This window comes from Thermothielavioides terrestris, chromosome 1 (assembly GCF_000226115.1).
Source record: "Thermothielavioides terrestris NRRL 8126 chromosome 1, complete sequence".
Taxonomy (NCBI): Eukaryota; Fungi; Ascomycota; class Sordariomycetes; order Sordariales; family Chaetomiaceae; genus Thermothielavioides; species Thermothielavioides terrestris.
This window is the reverse complement of record NC_016457.1, coordinates 9,267,550-9,279,976: the sequence shown is the minus strand read 5'-3', so window position 1 is coordinate 9,279,976 and position 12,427 is coordinate 9,267,550. Positions and strand designations below refer to the sequence as shown.

The following is a 12,427-nucleotide window of genomic DNA, read 5'->3' as shown; positions in this document are numbered from 1 at the left end:
ATCGCCGAAGTCCACGTTGTTCCCCGCAACGCTGCACGGCGTCGATCTTGGTCGCATCAGCAGTCAATATTACCAGATCGGGCATGCTCGACAAGCCACCCTGCAGCCTCATTGCCGCCCGCGGTCAGCAGACTGCTGGCTCTAATGCACCGGAGAACCCCGACGTAAATTCACGTTGGCATCCAGGCTGCCTCACAAGACTTCCGCGGGCTGGTACTGTAGGGACCTTAGTCAGGATAATCAATGCTTTCCCTCCTTTGATGGGGCCCGCCTGCTCCTGTCAAGTTATCTGCATATTGCTTACCCGAGCCCGGCCGACCCTAGCGCCAGGAAGTTCGTTTCCCTGATCTCTGACCTAGAGATTCATCTCCTACTGTAGTACTAAACTAATGACGGGATCAATGGATGGCGCTTGGCGTTATTGTAAGGTGGGTTTTGTGATCAGCAAAACCAAAGCGAAAGGAAAAGAACGGATGGAACAAGCATTCCACAGCATCTGTCGTCTCCTCATGGCGTCTCATTCTCCCTGATCGCCGTTGCATCAGAATCAAAATGTCCCTATGCGTCTGCTGGTCTAAGGGACCCCGGCAAGAGTGCAACGCAAAGCCGCGCACCCGCGGAGTTGCCCCGCACCCGCGGAGTTGCCCCTTCTCTGCGCAGCCTCATGAGGCGAACAAGAAGAAGGCGTCATGCCACAGGACTTGTAATTGGATCATCTGACCCTCGTTCCATACTCAGCATCCCGACTTCCGCCCGAGCAGTGTCCGTGCTACCCCCGCGGTGCTCGCTGTCGTCCGATCTTGGTAGTGTTGGCCCAGAGTTGGGGAAGGGGTTTGACGCATCCTTGCGTCATGGGAACAATCCACATATAGACGAAGAGTTGTGTGCTCAGCTGCAATGCACCCCATCCGCGGCCTCATACTAAGTAAGGTACGTACTCAAATTGCCATCTCCGCGGGTATGGTGGCCCGAGTGCTATCGCTCGTCCCAACAACTAGGACGGCATCCTTCTAGAAATAGCCCGGCTGTCCTGCCACATCCTTTTGCCACTCCCCTCTCCTACTGTTGCCCCTGAGTCCGAGAAGATGGCTACGGCAAGATCCACGGCAAGATGTGCTTCCTATTTGCGCTTGACGAGCCTTAGCACGAGATGTTCACAAACGCCTTTGGCAGTGCTCTGGAAGGGTGCTTCAACAGCCCGGCAGAAGTCAACATGCCTCTTGGCCGTGTCTTCACCGCCATCAAGGCGGATTCTGTTGGTTCAAGTTCACGGGATCCGGAGCATCTCTTCACGAGCAGGGACGGATGGACAACCCGGGAAACATCGGCGGTCAGCCCCTCTCATACTGGCGGGCGCCTGCGTGACGCTGGCTGTGGTTTTCTATGCCAGCCGGAAAAGCCCGCTCAAGGCAGATTCGGCACCGGGGTCAGAGAGCACTACGCCTCCACACCGTTCCAAAAGCTCTGTATGGATCACAATCCGCTCCAGATAAATCATTCTGCAGTCTCTGAGCTGCGACTGACTTCCCAGGCCGACATCACGCTCATCCGGGCTGGGCAGCACGAGATGGGCGACTCCGAGCTGGGCTTCTACGAAAAGGTCGACGCCAGTCCCGAGTCCCTCGCAACCTCCAACCTCCCGGTCGAGCAAGCCGTGCTCACCACGGCACCCTACGTGCCGCCCCCCATCACGCGCACCCACCCGGCCCTCCTCCAAGTGGACCTGACGACGACCACGAAAGTGACGCAGCTCACCGGCCCGTACAAATATGAGCAATGGACCTTCAACAACACGGTCCCGGGCCCGTTCATCCGCGCGCGCGTGGGCGACGTGATCGAGCTGCGGCTGACCAACCACGACCGGACGGGCAACCCGCACAACATCGACAGCCACGCCTTCACGGGGCCCGGCGGCGGCTCGGCGCTGACCACGGTGGAGGAGAACGACACCAAGACGGCGCGCTTCAAGCTGCTCTGCCCGGGCCTGTTCGTGTACCACTGCGCGGCGGCGCCGGTGCCGGTGCACATCGCCAACGGCATGTACGGGCTGATCTACGTGCAGCCGGAGGACGGCGCGACGGGCGGGCTGCCGCCCGTCGACCACGAGTACTACGTGATGCAGAGCGAGTTCTACCACGAGCCGCCGGCGCCCGACGCCGAGCCGCCGGGGCTGGTCGAGTTCTCGTACCCGAACGCGCTGCGCGAGGTGCCCTCGGTCGTCGTCTTCAACGGCAGCGAGGCGGCGCTGACGCGCGAGCGCCCGCTCAAGGCCGCCGCCGGCGAGACCGTGCGCGTCTTCTTCGGCAACGCCGGGCCCAACCTCACCAGCTCGTTCCACGTCATCGGCAGCCACTTTAACCGGTGCTGGCGCGACGGGGACGTGCTGAGTCCGCCGGGCCGGTTTGTCTCGACCGTGAGCGTGCCCCCGGGCGCGGCGACCATCGTGGATATGGAGATGATCGTGCCCGGCACCTACGCGCTGGTGGACCACGCCATCTTTCGGTTGGATAAGGGCGCCGTCGGGTACTTGAATGTCTCCGGGAAGCCGCGGGAGGATGTCTACCAGAGCGTGCTGCCGCCGGAGCCATGTGCGGGGTGTAAGCTGCATCCCTGAGTCCTCGTCGACGGCAAAGTCCAGGGCGGAGGAGGCTCTTGATGGTGACGAAGTGGGAGAAAGGGGTTTCTTGGCGGGTACAATACGCCAGCGGCTCCCCTATCGATTCTCTTGCCGATATGAAAGTGATTGAGGCCAACGTCATGGGCGTCAGGTCTTCGTTCGAATCAATGGCCACCAATATGAAGCATGAACTAATTTTCAACTCCCGAGCAGAATGCATATTGAAGCAAGGACATCATCGTTATTCATGTCAAGTACATACAACTTCATAAGAACTATATACAGAAGAATCCAAATCGTCATCAGAATAGCGTACGTTGACCACTTGCTTGGGCCACCTCCCATTCAACCCTACATCCCATCCCACCGCCGCACCCAAACAACCTCCCACCACCACCCTCCCCAACCCATCCTCGAATTTACTGCCAGGTATCATCCCTGGTTACCGCCGTGGTCCCGCACGCAGCCGGCACCGTAAACGAATGATTCGGATCCGCCTCCCACGTGACGCCCCCGTCGGCCGCCACGTTGATGTACTTGTACTGCACGGCCAGGCCGGCGGGCAGGTCGACGGTGCCCGACCACAGCGGGTCGCTGGCGGTGTAGCCGGCGGCGCTGAGCGGCACGGCCTTGCTGGTGTCCCAGCCGCCGAGCGCGGCCGCGTCGCCGACCACCTTGATCGTCTGGCCCCACTGGGTGGTCACGCGCTCGTTGAAGGTGACGGCGACGGCGGTCGGGGTGGAGCAGGCGGTGGCGGTGGCGGTGGTGGAAGAAGCGGGGCTGGAGCCGGCGGAGGTGCTGGATGCCGGGGTCTGCGACGGCGGGAAGGAGGTCGCGGTCGCGGAGGTGTAGGAGCCGACGACGGAGGTGGCGGAGCACTGCGCCGGGACGCTGTTGGCCGAGGCGGCGCCCCAGGAGGGGGGCACGACGCCGGCGCGGCGGGCCGCTGCCGTGAGGAAGGCCGCGTAGGACCAGGTCAGGTCGTAGGCGGAGAGCGGCTCGCCGTTGGTCTTGGAGAACTGCTCCGACAGCGAGCCGTTGGTCTGCGCGTACTGGGCGACGATGTTCATGTAGCCGTCGGCGTACGCCGAGATGGCGTTGTACAGGGTTGTGTACGTCGACGTGCTGGAGGAGTACGTGCCCGGGGTGATGGACGACGAGAAGTCTTTGAAGAAGGCCAGCGACGTCGATGTGACGGTGATGGAGCCCTGCTTCTTCCAGACGTAGAGGGCATCGTACAGCTGCTCGGCGGCGGCCAGTGTGTTGAGGTACCAGGGGTTGCCGCCGAAGTAGCTGTCCTCGGGATAGCGGCCGACCGCGACGGCGCTGCCCTCGGCAATGCCGGAGTTGATGGAGTAGATGGACCGGAACGCGTCGGTCACGACCTTGTGGTTGGCCAGCGCCCGGTCACTGCAGGGCTGGAAAGTCGCCGCGTCGCAGCCCGCGGCGGGATCAAACGTGTGAATCGAGCCCAGCAATGTGTTCGCGTCCTTGGCGCTGCGGCCGTTGTTCTCGTTGACTTGATTTTTGTTAGCACCACCGACAACCCTGCACTGTGCGATATGAATGATGCATGTACGTACTGTTGGCGAGAATATAGCCGCTGGAGGGCGACCAGAAGCTCTGCAGGAAGCACAGGATCTGGGGCGCGACGGCAGAGCAGGCACTGCAAGAAGTACCGAGCGACGTGGCAAGGGCGGCACCCTCCACCAATGCTACGGGCCACCAGTCGACGTCAGCAGGCGGGTCAGTGGGTTGTCACTTTGATATCCGCCGTACCTCTGTGTTGGTTGGCGACCGTGAAGAAGGAACTGCCAGAGACTTCCTCCCAAAGATCGAAACCTGTGTTGTTCCTGTATGAAAGGGATGAATGTCAGCCGGTCGCCCTCTCAGCACATTGACGGTTCGGATCAGCAGCTCACCAGTACTGGGCAACGTATGCCAGATCGTTCTTGATGACGGGCCAGACGATGCTCGACGCAGTCGAAGTGTACCCGTTGCTGATCAGCCACTTTGAGTAAGCGATCAGGGCGATCGCCCGGAGAGCCGGACCGTCTCTCTGTGGTCGACCTGTTGCTGGTCAGGATAATGAAACGGGGACACAGTGTCGAGGCGTGGGCTTGCAAGACATACCCCAGGCGCCCGTGAACTGGCTCATGTCGACGTTGAACTTGGGTTCTCCCAGGCCGGAACCGTCCGAGAGGCTGCCGGACGGGTTCGAGACGCCCTGCAGATGGGCCTGCGCGACGATGTAGTTCTGGATCTCCGCCTGGAGCGAGGCATCGTAGCTGTTGGTGAAGGTGTCGACAACGCACTTGAAGGTGAGCGCGCTGTCTCTAGTCCAAGTATACCAGTCTGTACAAGTTAGCCTGCGAACAGCGGCGGGAAGAGAGGCCGAGTGCAACATACAGTCCGGGTTCGTCTTGTCCGGGGACGCAACGACGATACCCGAGGCGACGCCAGAAGCATGGCAGCCAGTTGAGCCGATGTTACAGAGCAGGTTGGACAAGGCAATGGGGCTCTCGGTGGCGATGAAGGAGTCGACAGACCTCTTCACCACCTCCCCCTCGCGCCGGACACGGCTAGCCTCCGGATGGCCGAGCGCAGCAGGAAGCAGGGCCAATAAGCCCAAGAGCTGAAGACGGCGCATGCTGGACGTGGAAAACGATCAAGCCAGAAGTTGAGACGGCCGGTGCGAAGCTGCGTGGAAGCCATAAGCTCGAGAGAGATCGACGATGTCTTTATATGGGGGAATATGGAGCCATCAACCTGACCGTTGCAGTTCATCCCCACTTGTGGTGAGACCTGGAGGCGGCACCGTCCGGCTCCGACTCGGCCTGCGGGGCCCCGCGACCTGGGATAAAGGACCGATAAGCAGTCTGTCGAGTTCGGAGTACAGATGATGTCGGCCCAGGATAGTTATGGGGTATCCGTGGGGGGCCGAAAGCTTATTCCGACCAGCCGCTTAGGAAGGGCCGAATGGCAATGGTACCGTCTTCTAGAAGACAAGAACGGCGATGTGCTGAGTGGAGTATTAAACGGGGAGAATCCTCACCTCCTCGCAGGCCGACAGACCAGTCCCCCCCTCCTGAGACGGGAACCGGGGCTAGATATGGCAACCACCCTTTTCGCTTGCACCTTGTGTAGTGTATCTGAACTGAGTCCCGTTTTCTATTGTGGTCTTAGTGAGACCGAACCAGGAGGCTACAACGCTCAAGATCTTTATAGAACCTGTCGTCATCCTGCAGAGATTGGCTCCCAGCTCTTCGAAGCAAGGGTCCCTAGCTCCCTCCCAGGTCAGGCGATTGGCTAGGCCGCAAGGAGAAGAGCCGAGGATGGGGGTGGGGAAGAATCTGGAGGGCTTCTTTTGCGGAGAGGCGGGGAAGCTCAGCGTCCGCCCAAGGTTGTCTCCTCCAATTCCCCTGGCCTTGGCGAGGTCCGAGGCGCGGCGGCAGCGTTACAATAGGACGCGTGAATCGGACCGTTCCTGAAGCTACCGTGGTGAACACTGTGAACAGCACAGCCGAGAGACCCGTGGTTCCCGGATTGTACTATCCCTAAAAAGGAAGCGTCTCCCGGCGCCAAACAGCCCTGTTCGGATCGGCACCGGGTGCCTTGGTGGGCGCGTCATCGTGATCTGAACTGGCCGTTGCCGAGGGCCAGGCCCGCAGACGTCCGCCCAGCTGTCTCGAGTGTGAAAAGCGTCGCTAAATCTGCACTGGCCTTCGCGAGGACTGAGCGTCTCTAGGCTCCCCCCCACCGCTAGCGAACTGCATAACATGAGGGGTTAGTTACCCTCTGGCGGTGGTAACGCCGAGACGAGGGAATCGGCCCATATTGATACTCCGGTGTTGCGTCAGTCGATGGGACCGGATGGATCACATTCGCCTTCGTCGTCTTAAAGGCGATAAATGGTCGCCAAATCCGGATTGTATGCTCGAATGGGTCCGGGTGCTTCTAGGACAAGTGGATGATATGCAGCCTGCATTGTCGGGGTTAACAACGTCGAACTCACGGCGTGAGCGGGAGGACTCAGCCAGCAGCTTACCAGTCCTCCAGGGCTTGCGACTCATCCACCATATTAGCAGCCTCGGTGGCCTGCGTTATGCCCGTGTCCCTGCCGAGGGCGTGTAGCGCGTTGCGCGCGAATATTCGGGCAGTCATCGGCGCTACTACGGACGTCGCAACCACCGACAGTGGCCAGATCAACCAGCGCCCCGTCATCAACCGCGCGTAGCTAGAGGGCGGCAGGGTGCAAAGGTATGGAACCGTGCTCAAGATGTCCGCGGCCATGCGCTCGGAGTTGCCGGCCGCGCGTTGGACGAGCTCCATGCGGTCTGGCATTGCATCGCCTGCGCCGGACGCAATGTGGAAGATCCATTTGTTGACGAACAGCCGCATCATCCGCAGGATGTTCCAGTTACGACAGGATTTCGGGTTGTCATAGTCGTGTGCGAGGTTGTTGTATGCGGACGCGGGGGCCTTGGCTGGAGGGACGACCGTGTACATGCAGAAACCGGCAAGCTGCTCCAGCAGCTGCTCGATTTGGGCGTCCAGCTGGCAAGCCCGCTGGACGATGACAATGGACTGCTGAGGATTGATGCGGCCGGCGAACAGCATGTTCGCGAGCTCGGCCATGCCGGCTGCGGCCCGCGCGAAGCCGACCTCGGGGTCGTCACTGCCGACGACGTCGGCCACCTGAGCCAAGAGCTCGGACAGGGCCGGGGGGACGGCTAGGCGGCGTTGTGCGCACGAGGTGAAGATCTCGCTAGCAACGTCGAGGAACATGTTGCGGCCGAGGAGCGAGTCAAACTGTTTGCGTCCTCGCAGCTTGAGTAGCTCAGCGGCTCCATTCATGTGCTGCGTCCAGCTGGTGGGAGAGCTCCGGCCGTGGAAGGAGAGGGCCTCGAAGAGTGCCAGCAGAAATACCGAGGCGAGGGTTGCATCTCTGACAGCCAGATCAATGGACGCCAGGGCGCGGTTGGTCTGCTGGATGGCAAGCGCGTAATGCTTCCGTGCGACCTCCATCAGCGAAGGCTGCGAGAGCTCGAGCGAGAGGCTCGCGAGGGCCGGGGCAAGGATTGCAGATGTCGAAAAGCCATCGGCCGCCAGGATGTCGGACAGGTCAGCCAGATAGGGCGTAGGGCTCGCTGGGGCGTACGAGGTGAAGAAAAAGGTCTTGGCCACGTCTTCTAGGGCCAGAGACAGTCTGCTCACGAAGAGTAAGGACTCGCTGGCGGCTGGTGGAATCTGGGCGGCAGGCGAACTGGCAGCCCGAATCAGGTCTGCCGGAGGCGAGCCAGGCTTGGGGGTACTGGCACCGGCAGATTCATGCCGCCCCGTGCGTGGCTTGCCCTCCTTCACCCCTTGGGACCCCTGCATGGCAAGCGCCTTCCGGGCCGTGGTAAGAGTCTGGTCTCTGATAACCACGGCTAACGGGTCCCGATAGCCTGGACAGGGAATCCGCTTCCTGGCGCATTGGCCGCAACCGGGCTTCTTCCTGTCACACTGGGCATGGCACGGAATGCCGGTTTAGCAGGCTAACTCGAATAGTACGGAACAGCTGGGGCGCACACCAACCTTGCCGCGTTTCTCTCGACACGCATGGCACGCCGTGGACGGCCGGCCGCAGTACACCATTTTTTCCGGAGAAGCAGGAGCGTAGATGAGGAGTATGGAACTACCAGGGAGGTAGGTACCAAATGTAGAAGAGACTAAAAACAAGAACCAGTGCGTGGTAACCGCAGGTATCCAATTTCAGAGTTCAAACACGGCTTGGGGCAAGAAGCCGCGGGTGGACAGACAGGAACGTCTGTGGCGGAGTCCACTCGACGCCGGGCGGAGCGTTGTAGGGCTCGAATTGACAGAAAAGGGGTGAATGCAAAAACTGCGAAATCGTTCCTGAGCGTCGGTGATGACCGCATCTGCTGCCTGACGAGGGCAGCACCTTCTCAGTTCTCACGCAATGAGTTCGCAGTCTTCCCGCTGCATGCCCAGTTGGGTTTAGCCAGTCTGGCCCAACGTAAGCAGCCAAGCATGCGGCCCGTGGCACCCTGGCTTGCCGGCGTCAGCCCAATCAGTCCCTGACGTTTCTTCCCACAGCATACCAGATCGAGCTTAGCGGCGAACCCGCCCCAGCGAAAACGTGGGAGGGCATTGGTGAATTCCACAACACTTGCACAGCCCAGGGCACCCAAAATCCACAGAATCCGAGGGAAAGCGACACCGCAGCCACCCCTGACGACAAGCGATCTCAAACCACCATTTCCAGATATGGTTACCATTGGCGCATAAGCGGCAACTGACCGGCAGAGGCCTGGCTTTCGATTCGTATTCCTCATCTGGCAGTTGATTTCGAATGAAACTACGATGCTGGCGCGGACATGGGGCCCATGATGAGGACTGGTTGCCTCAGCCCGGCAATGAGGAGGGACGGTGTATATATGGTAAGGTATCCAGCAGCTTAGACGTGAATGTACCCGAGTCTCGCATGCCCTGCTTCGCTTTTCACTCAGTGCTTTCTGCCTGTATTGGACCCTCTGGTTCCTAGCCACTCAAACAAGGAAACGCAAACGCCATCGCGCGTGTTGTTCGGCCCAGATGGGTCTCGACGCCAGCAACATCGTCGCCGCCGTGGAAATCGCCGTCTACGTGCCCGCCCTAATCCTGTCAATCTTGCTCTGCATCCGCCATGGCTTCCGTCGCAGCTCTGGGTGAGTCGTCCAAGCAAGGGAGCGGGCCCTCGCGGTTGTCCGACGCCCGACTCGGCCGGCAAAAATCAGGGCCCGGGGCTAACATCCTTCTTCCTGCAACAGATGGTTCTACCTCTTCGCGCTCTGTCTCATCCGCATCGTCGGCGGCGCCTGCCAGCTTGCCACGCTATCGAACGATTCCATCGGCCTCATCGAAACCGCCATCATCCTCGACCGCATCGGCCTCACACCCCTGATGCTCGCAACGCTGGGGCTGCTCTCAAGATTGTACGTCCTCCTTCCCTTAGTTCCTGCTTCTGGTAGCTCTCAGCAGCTTACACATGAACTTTTGTCCCTCTGCAGAGCCGACTGGATCAACCAAGCCTCGGCCACCCCCTTCCTCAGCACCCTGTACTTCCGCCTGGTCCAGCTGCTCATCGTGCTGGGCGCCGTGCTCAGCATCGTGGGCGTGACCAACAGCATCGACGACTCGAGCGCCGCGGCGGCCGCGCAGAGCGGCTCGAGCTCCGCCATCTCCGACGCGGCAGTGATCATGTACGTGGCAGCGTACGTGGGGCTGGTCGCGATCCTGCTGGTCTGCGCGCGCGCGGCGGCGAGCGCGGTGCCCAAGGGCGAGCGCGTCGTCGTGCCGGCCGTGTTCGCCGCGCTGCCCTTCCTCGCCGTCCGCCTGCTGTACCAGCTCCTGACCGTGTTTGTGCACTCGGGCGTGTTCGTGCGCGTCGGCGGGCCCGTCGGCGTCCGCGTTGGCATGGCGCTCGCCGAGGAGTTCGTCGTCATTGCCATCTACCTGCTCCTGGGCTTCCGCCTGGACCGGATAAGTGCGGACCAGCAGGGCCCCGTCATGTCCCGCCCCTGGAAGGATCGGGACGACGGCGGGCGCCGCCGCCGCCGCCGCCGCCACGGGGATAGCAGGACCGATTATGCCTATGAGCGCAGCGCGCTGGCCGAGGACTATCCCATGGAGGAGCATGAACGTTCACAGATGCATGTGTAGGGGTATCCTGTGCGGTGACGGCGTTGAGGTGATATCGCTGGATAGGCTTGGAGGGCTGGGGCACCGGGGTGCTTTTGTCGGGCACTAGCAGCTTGGTTATTACGACAGGGATAGACAGTTACTGGCATTGCTTTGTTAGTATGAATGGAACGGAACCACACTTGGATGTACGCAGCGAGCATCGCAGCTGGCTCTGCGAAAGGACCGAATCAATGACCACAAGATAGCCTGTATTGTGCAACCGGCCATGACTGCCAACTGCCATCTCTTCCCCTTGGATATCTCCGCGGGCTATATACCCCGGAGTTAGTTTCCCCGCCATTGTATGGTGTGCTGCTTCCAAGGTTGTTCCTGTTTTAGCTGGGATTTAATGGAAGAGACTTGACGCTGAAGGTGTGGCTGTTCGAATTCCGGTTTATTGATGTCTTGGCCGCTCTCTTAGTTCTCTAGCAGTCTGGCCCACCTCGGACGTTGAATGGGCAGCGGCAATAACATTGTTAGGCATCACGGCCAGCCGAGACCTGCAGATCGATGCAAACGTAACTGTTGAGACTACCTATGTAGGCATGATTGGGGTAATGGCAAATGCACATCGTCTCCTTGCCATGCTATGCCATTGACTGGAAGAAAGATGCAACAACCTTATGCACTATCCATATCCAAAAATCGCTCGAGGTTCAGGCTCCTGCTGTCTGTTCTCCATCGATTCAACAACTTCAGGCGGTGAAGTCCCGGGCCTTCTTGCTGGCGGTGCCCTTGAAGACGGGAGGGCCGGGAATCTTGTAGGTCTGAGGGATGGAGTGGTCGTTGATGGGCACCTGGAGCGCGGTTTAGCTTGGACCACTTTCTTTCCAGCAGTAGACTGCATTACGCCTGGATCTCACCTTGATGTTCGGGTCATTCTGGTTGCAGTAGCCGGGGATAGCCGCCTTGTATGAGGCATCCGGCTGCGCGGTGCCGGAGCCGGTGATGACGACCTGGGCGCACTCCGGGTAGAACTGCGGGTTGTTGGCCTGGTGCAGGGCGATCAACTCGTGGCGGACGAGGTAGTTGCCGGGGGCGAGGCCCTCGGGGACCTTGCTGCTCCACTGCTTGTTGCCGCCGACGAGCTTGGCGATGTCCCAGCCGGACGGGTTCTCGGTGTCGAGGAAGACCTTGACGCCGTCGCCGTGGAAGCCGGCCTCGTCGATCTTGAACCAGCCAGCGCCGGAGCCGTCACAGGAGCTGAAGGAGCCCGGGCACTTGTACATCCACACCAGGATGGGGCCCTGGCTGTGCGTCCACTGCGCCCAGATGGCGGTGATGGTGTCGCCCGGTGCGGCCGTGGCGTTCAGGGTGGCCGACGTGCCGCCGTTGCAGCGAAGCTTCGAGTCGCTGCACGACAAGACGGGGTTGTAGTCATGCCATTGCCATTGGATGACGTTCGGCGAGTTCGCAGGAGAAAAGCCTTGGTATCTGCCAGCCGGTTGTCAGCCATGCACACCGGTATGAACCTTGAATGCGCCCTCAATAATCAGCTACCCACCCCGGGTAATTCTTGCCGGCGATGATGTAGCTGGTCACGGCGCCGTGTGCCGCAGCGCCGCTAGCAAGCAGGGCAGCCGAGCCGAGGACTGATGTGAGAAGCATGGCCAACTCTAGCAATAGACCAACTCTACCAATAGTGCAGGCAACAAGCGGTGGCCCAGGAACAGGAGGTTCTGGCGCAAGGAGGCTGTGATGAGCACAGGCGAAACTCCTGGACCATCACAACTCTGGGCGGCGACAGCTAATATATCAAGATTGATCTTGTGGTACGCTCCTCCCCACGCCCTGCGCCATGCCGGCCGACGCTCGGCCGCTTCCAAAGGTTTTCCTTTCCCGGCCTGTCTGGGGTCGACACTTTGCCGGGTAATGTCGAAAGCGTAGCACTGGGACACCTTTTAGCCCCGTCTTGTCCTATATTTCCCATCGTGGGACTGGTGGAAAGCTGCGGCATGCGATTACGGGAATCAATTTAAGGCGCGTGCTCGAGCCTGACTTCCGCAACAGGCATCTGACCGGGAGGAGGAGCCGACAAGACGGCATGGCGAGATTGATTGTGAGCCATGGCGCTGCCCACCA

The 12,427-nt window shown here is 60.5% G+C and overlaps 5 protein-coding genes across 5 annotated transcripts; 2 read left to right on the top strand and 3 right to left on the bottom strand.

Moving 5' to 3' along the window:
- The first annotated feature begins 953 nt into the window (after window positions 1-953).
- THITE_2110893 (uncharacterized protein) lies at window positions 954-2,999 on the top strand. The gene has a single exon (XM_003650885.1). It carries the CDS (start codon window positions 1,568-1,570, stop codon window positions 2,612-2,614), a length of 1,047 nt encoding a protein of 348 aa, XP_003650933.1. The 5' UTR covers window positions 954-1,567; the 3' UTR covers window positions 2,615-2,999.
- A 37-nt stretch (window positions 3,000-3,036) lies between these two features.
- Window positions 3,037-5,267, bottom strand: gla1 (glycoside hydrolase family 15 protein; the record flags this gene model as incomplete). The annotated part of the gene is made up of 6 exons (XM_003650884.1): window positions 3,037-4,136; window positions 4,201-4,332; window positions 4,397-4,470; window positions 4,540-4,687; window positions 4,751-4,972; window positions 5,027-5,267. The coding sequence occupies 6 exons, from the start codon at window positions 5,265-5,267 to the stop codon at window positions 3,037-3,039; spliced, it is 1,917 nt and encodes a 638-aa protein (XP_003650932.1).
- Window positions 5,268-6,661: 1,394 nt separating this feature from the next.
- Window positions 6,662-8,257, bottom strand: THITE_2040158 (uncharacterized protein; the record flags this gene model as incomplete). Its single annotated transcript, XM_003650883.1, has 3 exons — window positions 6,662-7,883; window positions 7,992-8,125; window positions 8,198-8,257. 3 exons carry the CDS (start codon window positions 8,255-8,257, stop codon window positions 6,662-6,664), a joined length of 1,416 nt encoding a protein of 471 aa, XP_003650931.1.
- Window positions 8,258-8,803: 546 nt separating this feature from the next.
- THITE_2110891 (uncharacterized protein) lies at window positions 8,804-10,556 on the top strand. The gene is made up of 2 exons (XM_003650882.1): window positions 8,804-9,330; window positions 9,433-10,556. Exons 1-2 carry the CDS (start codon window positions 9,218-9,220, stop codon window positions 10,322-10,324), a joined length of 1,005 nt encoding a protein of 334 aa, XP_003650930.1. The 5' UTR covers window positions 8,804-9,217; the 3' UTR covers window positions 10,325-10,556.
- Window positions 10,557-10,796: 240 nt separating this feature from the next.
- THITE_2110890 (glycoside hydrolase family 61 protein) lies at window positions 10,797-12,122 on the bottom strand. The gene is made up of 3 exons (XM_003650881.1): window positions 11,850-12,122; window positions 11,209-11,779; window positions 10,797-11,142 (listed from the first exon to the last, which is right to left on the bottom strand). Exons 1-3 carry the CDS (start codon window positions 11,951-11,953, stop codon window positions 11,041-11,043), a joined length of 777 nt encoding a protein of 258 aa, XP_003650929.1. The 5' UTR covers window positions 11,954-12,122; the 3' UTR covers window positions 10,797-11,040.
- Between the last annotated feature and the right edge of the window lie 305 nt (window positions 12,123-12,427).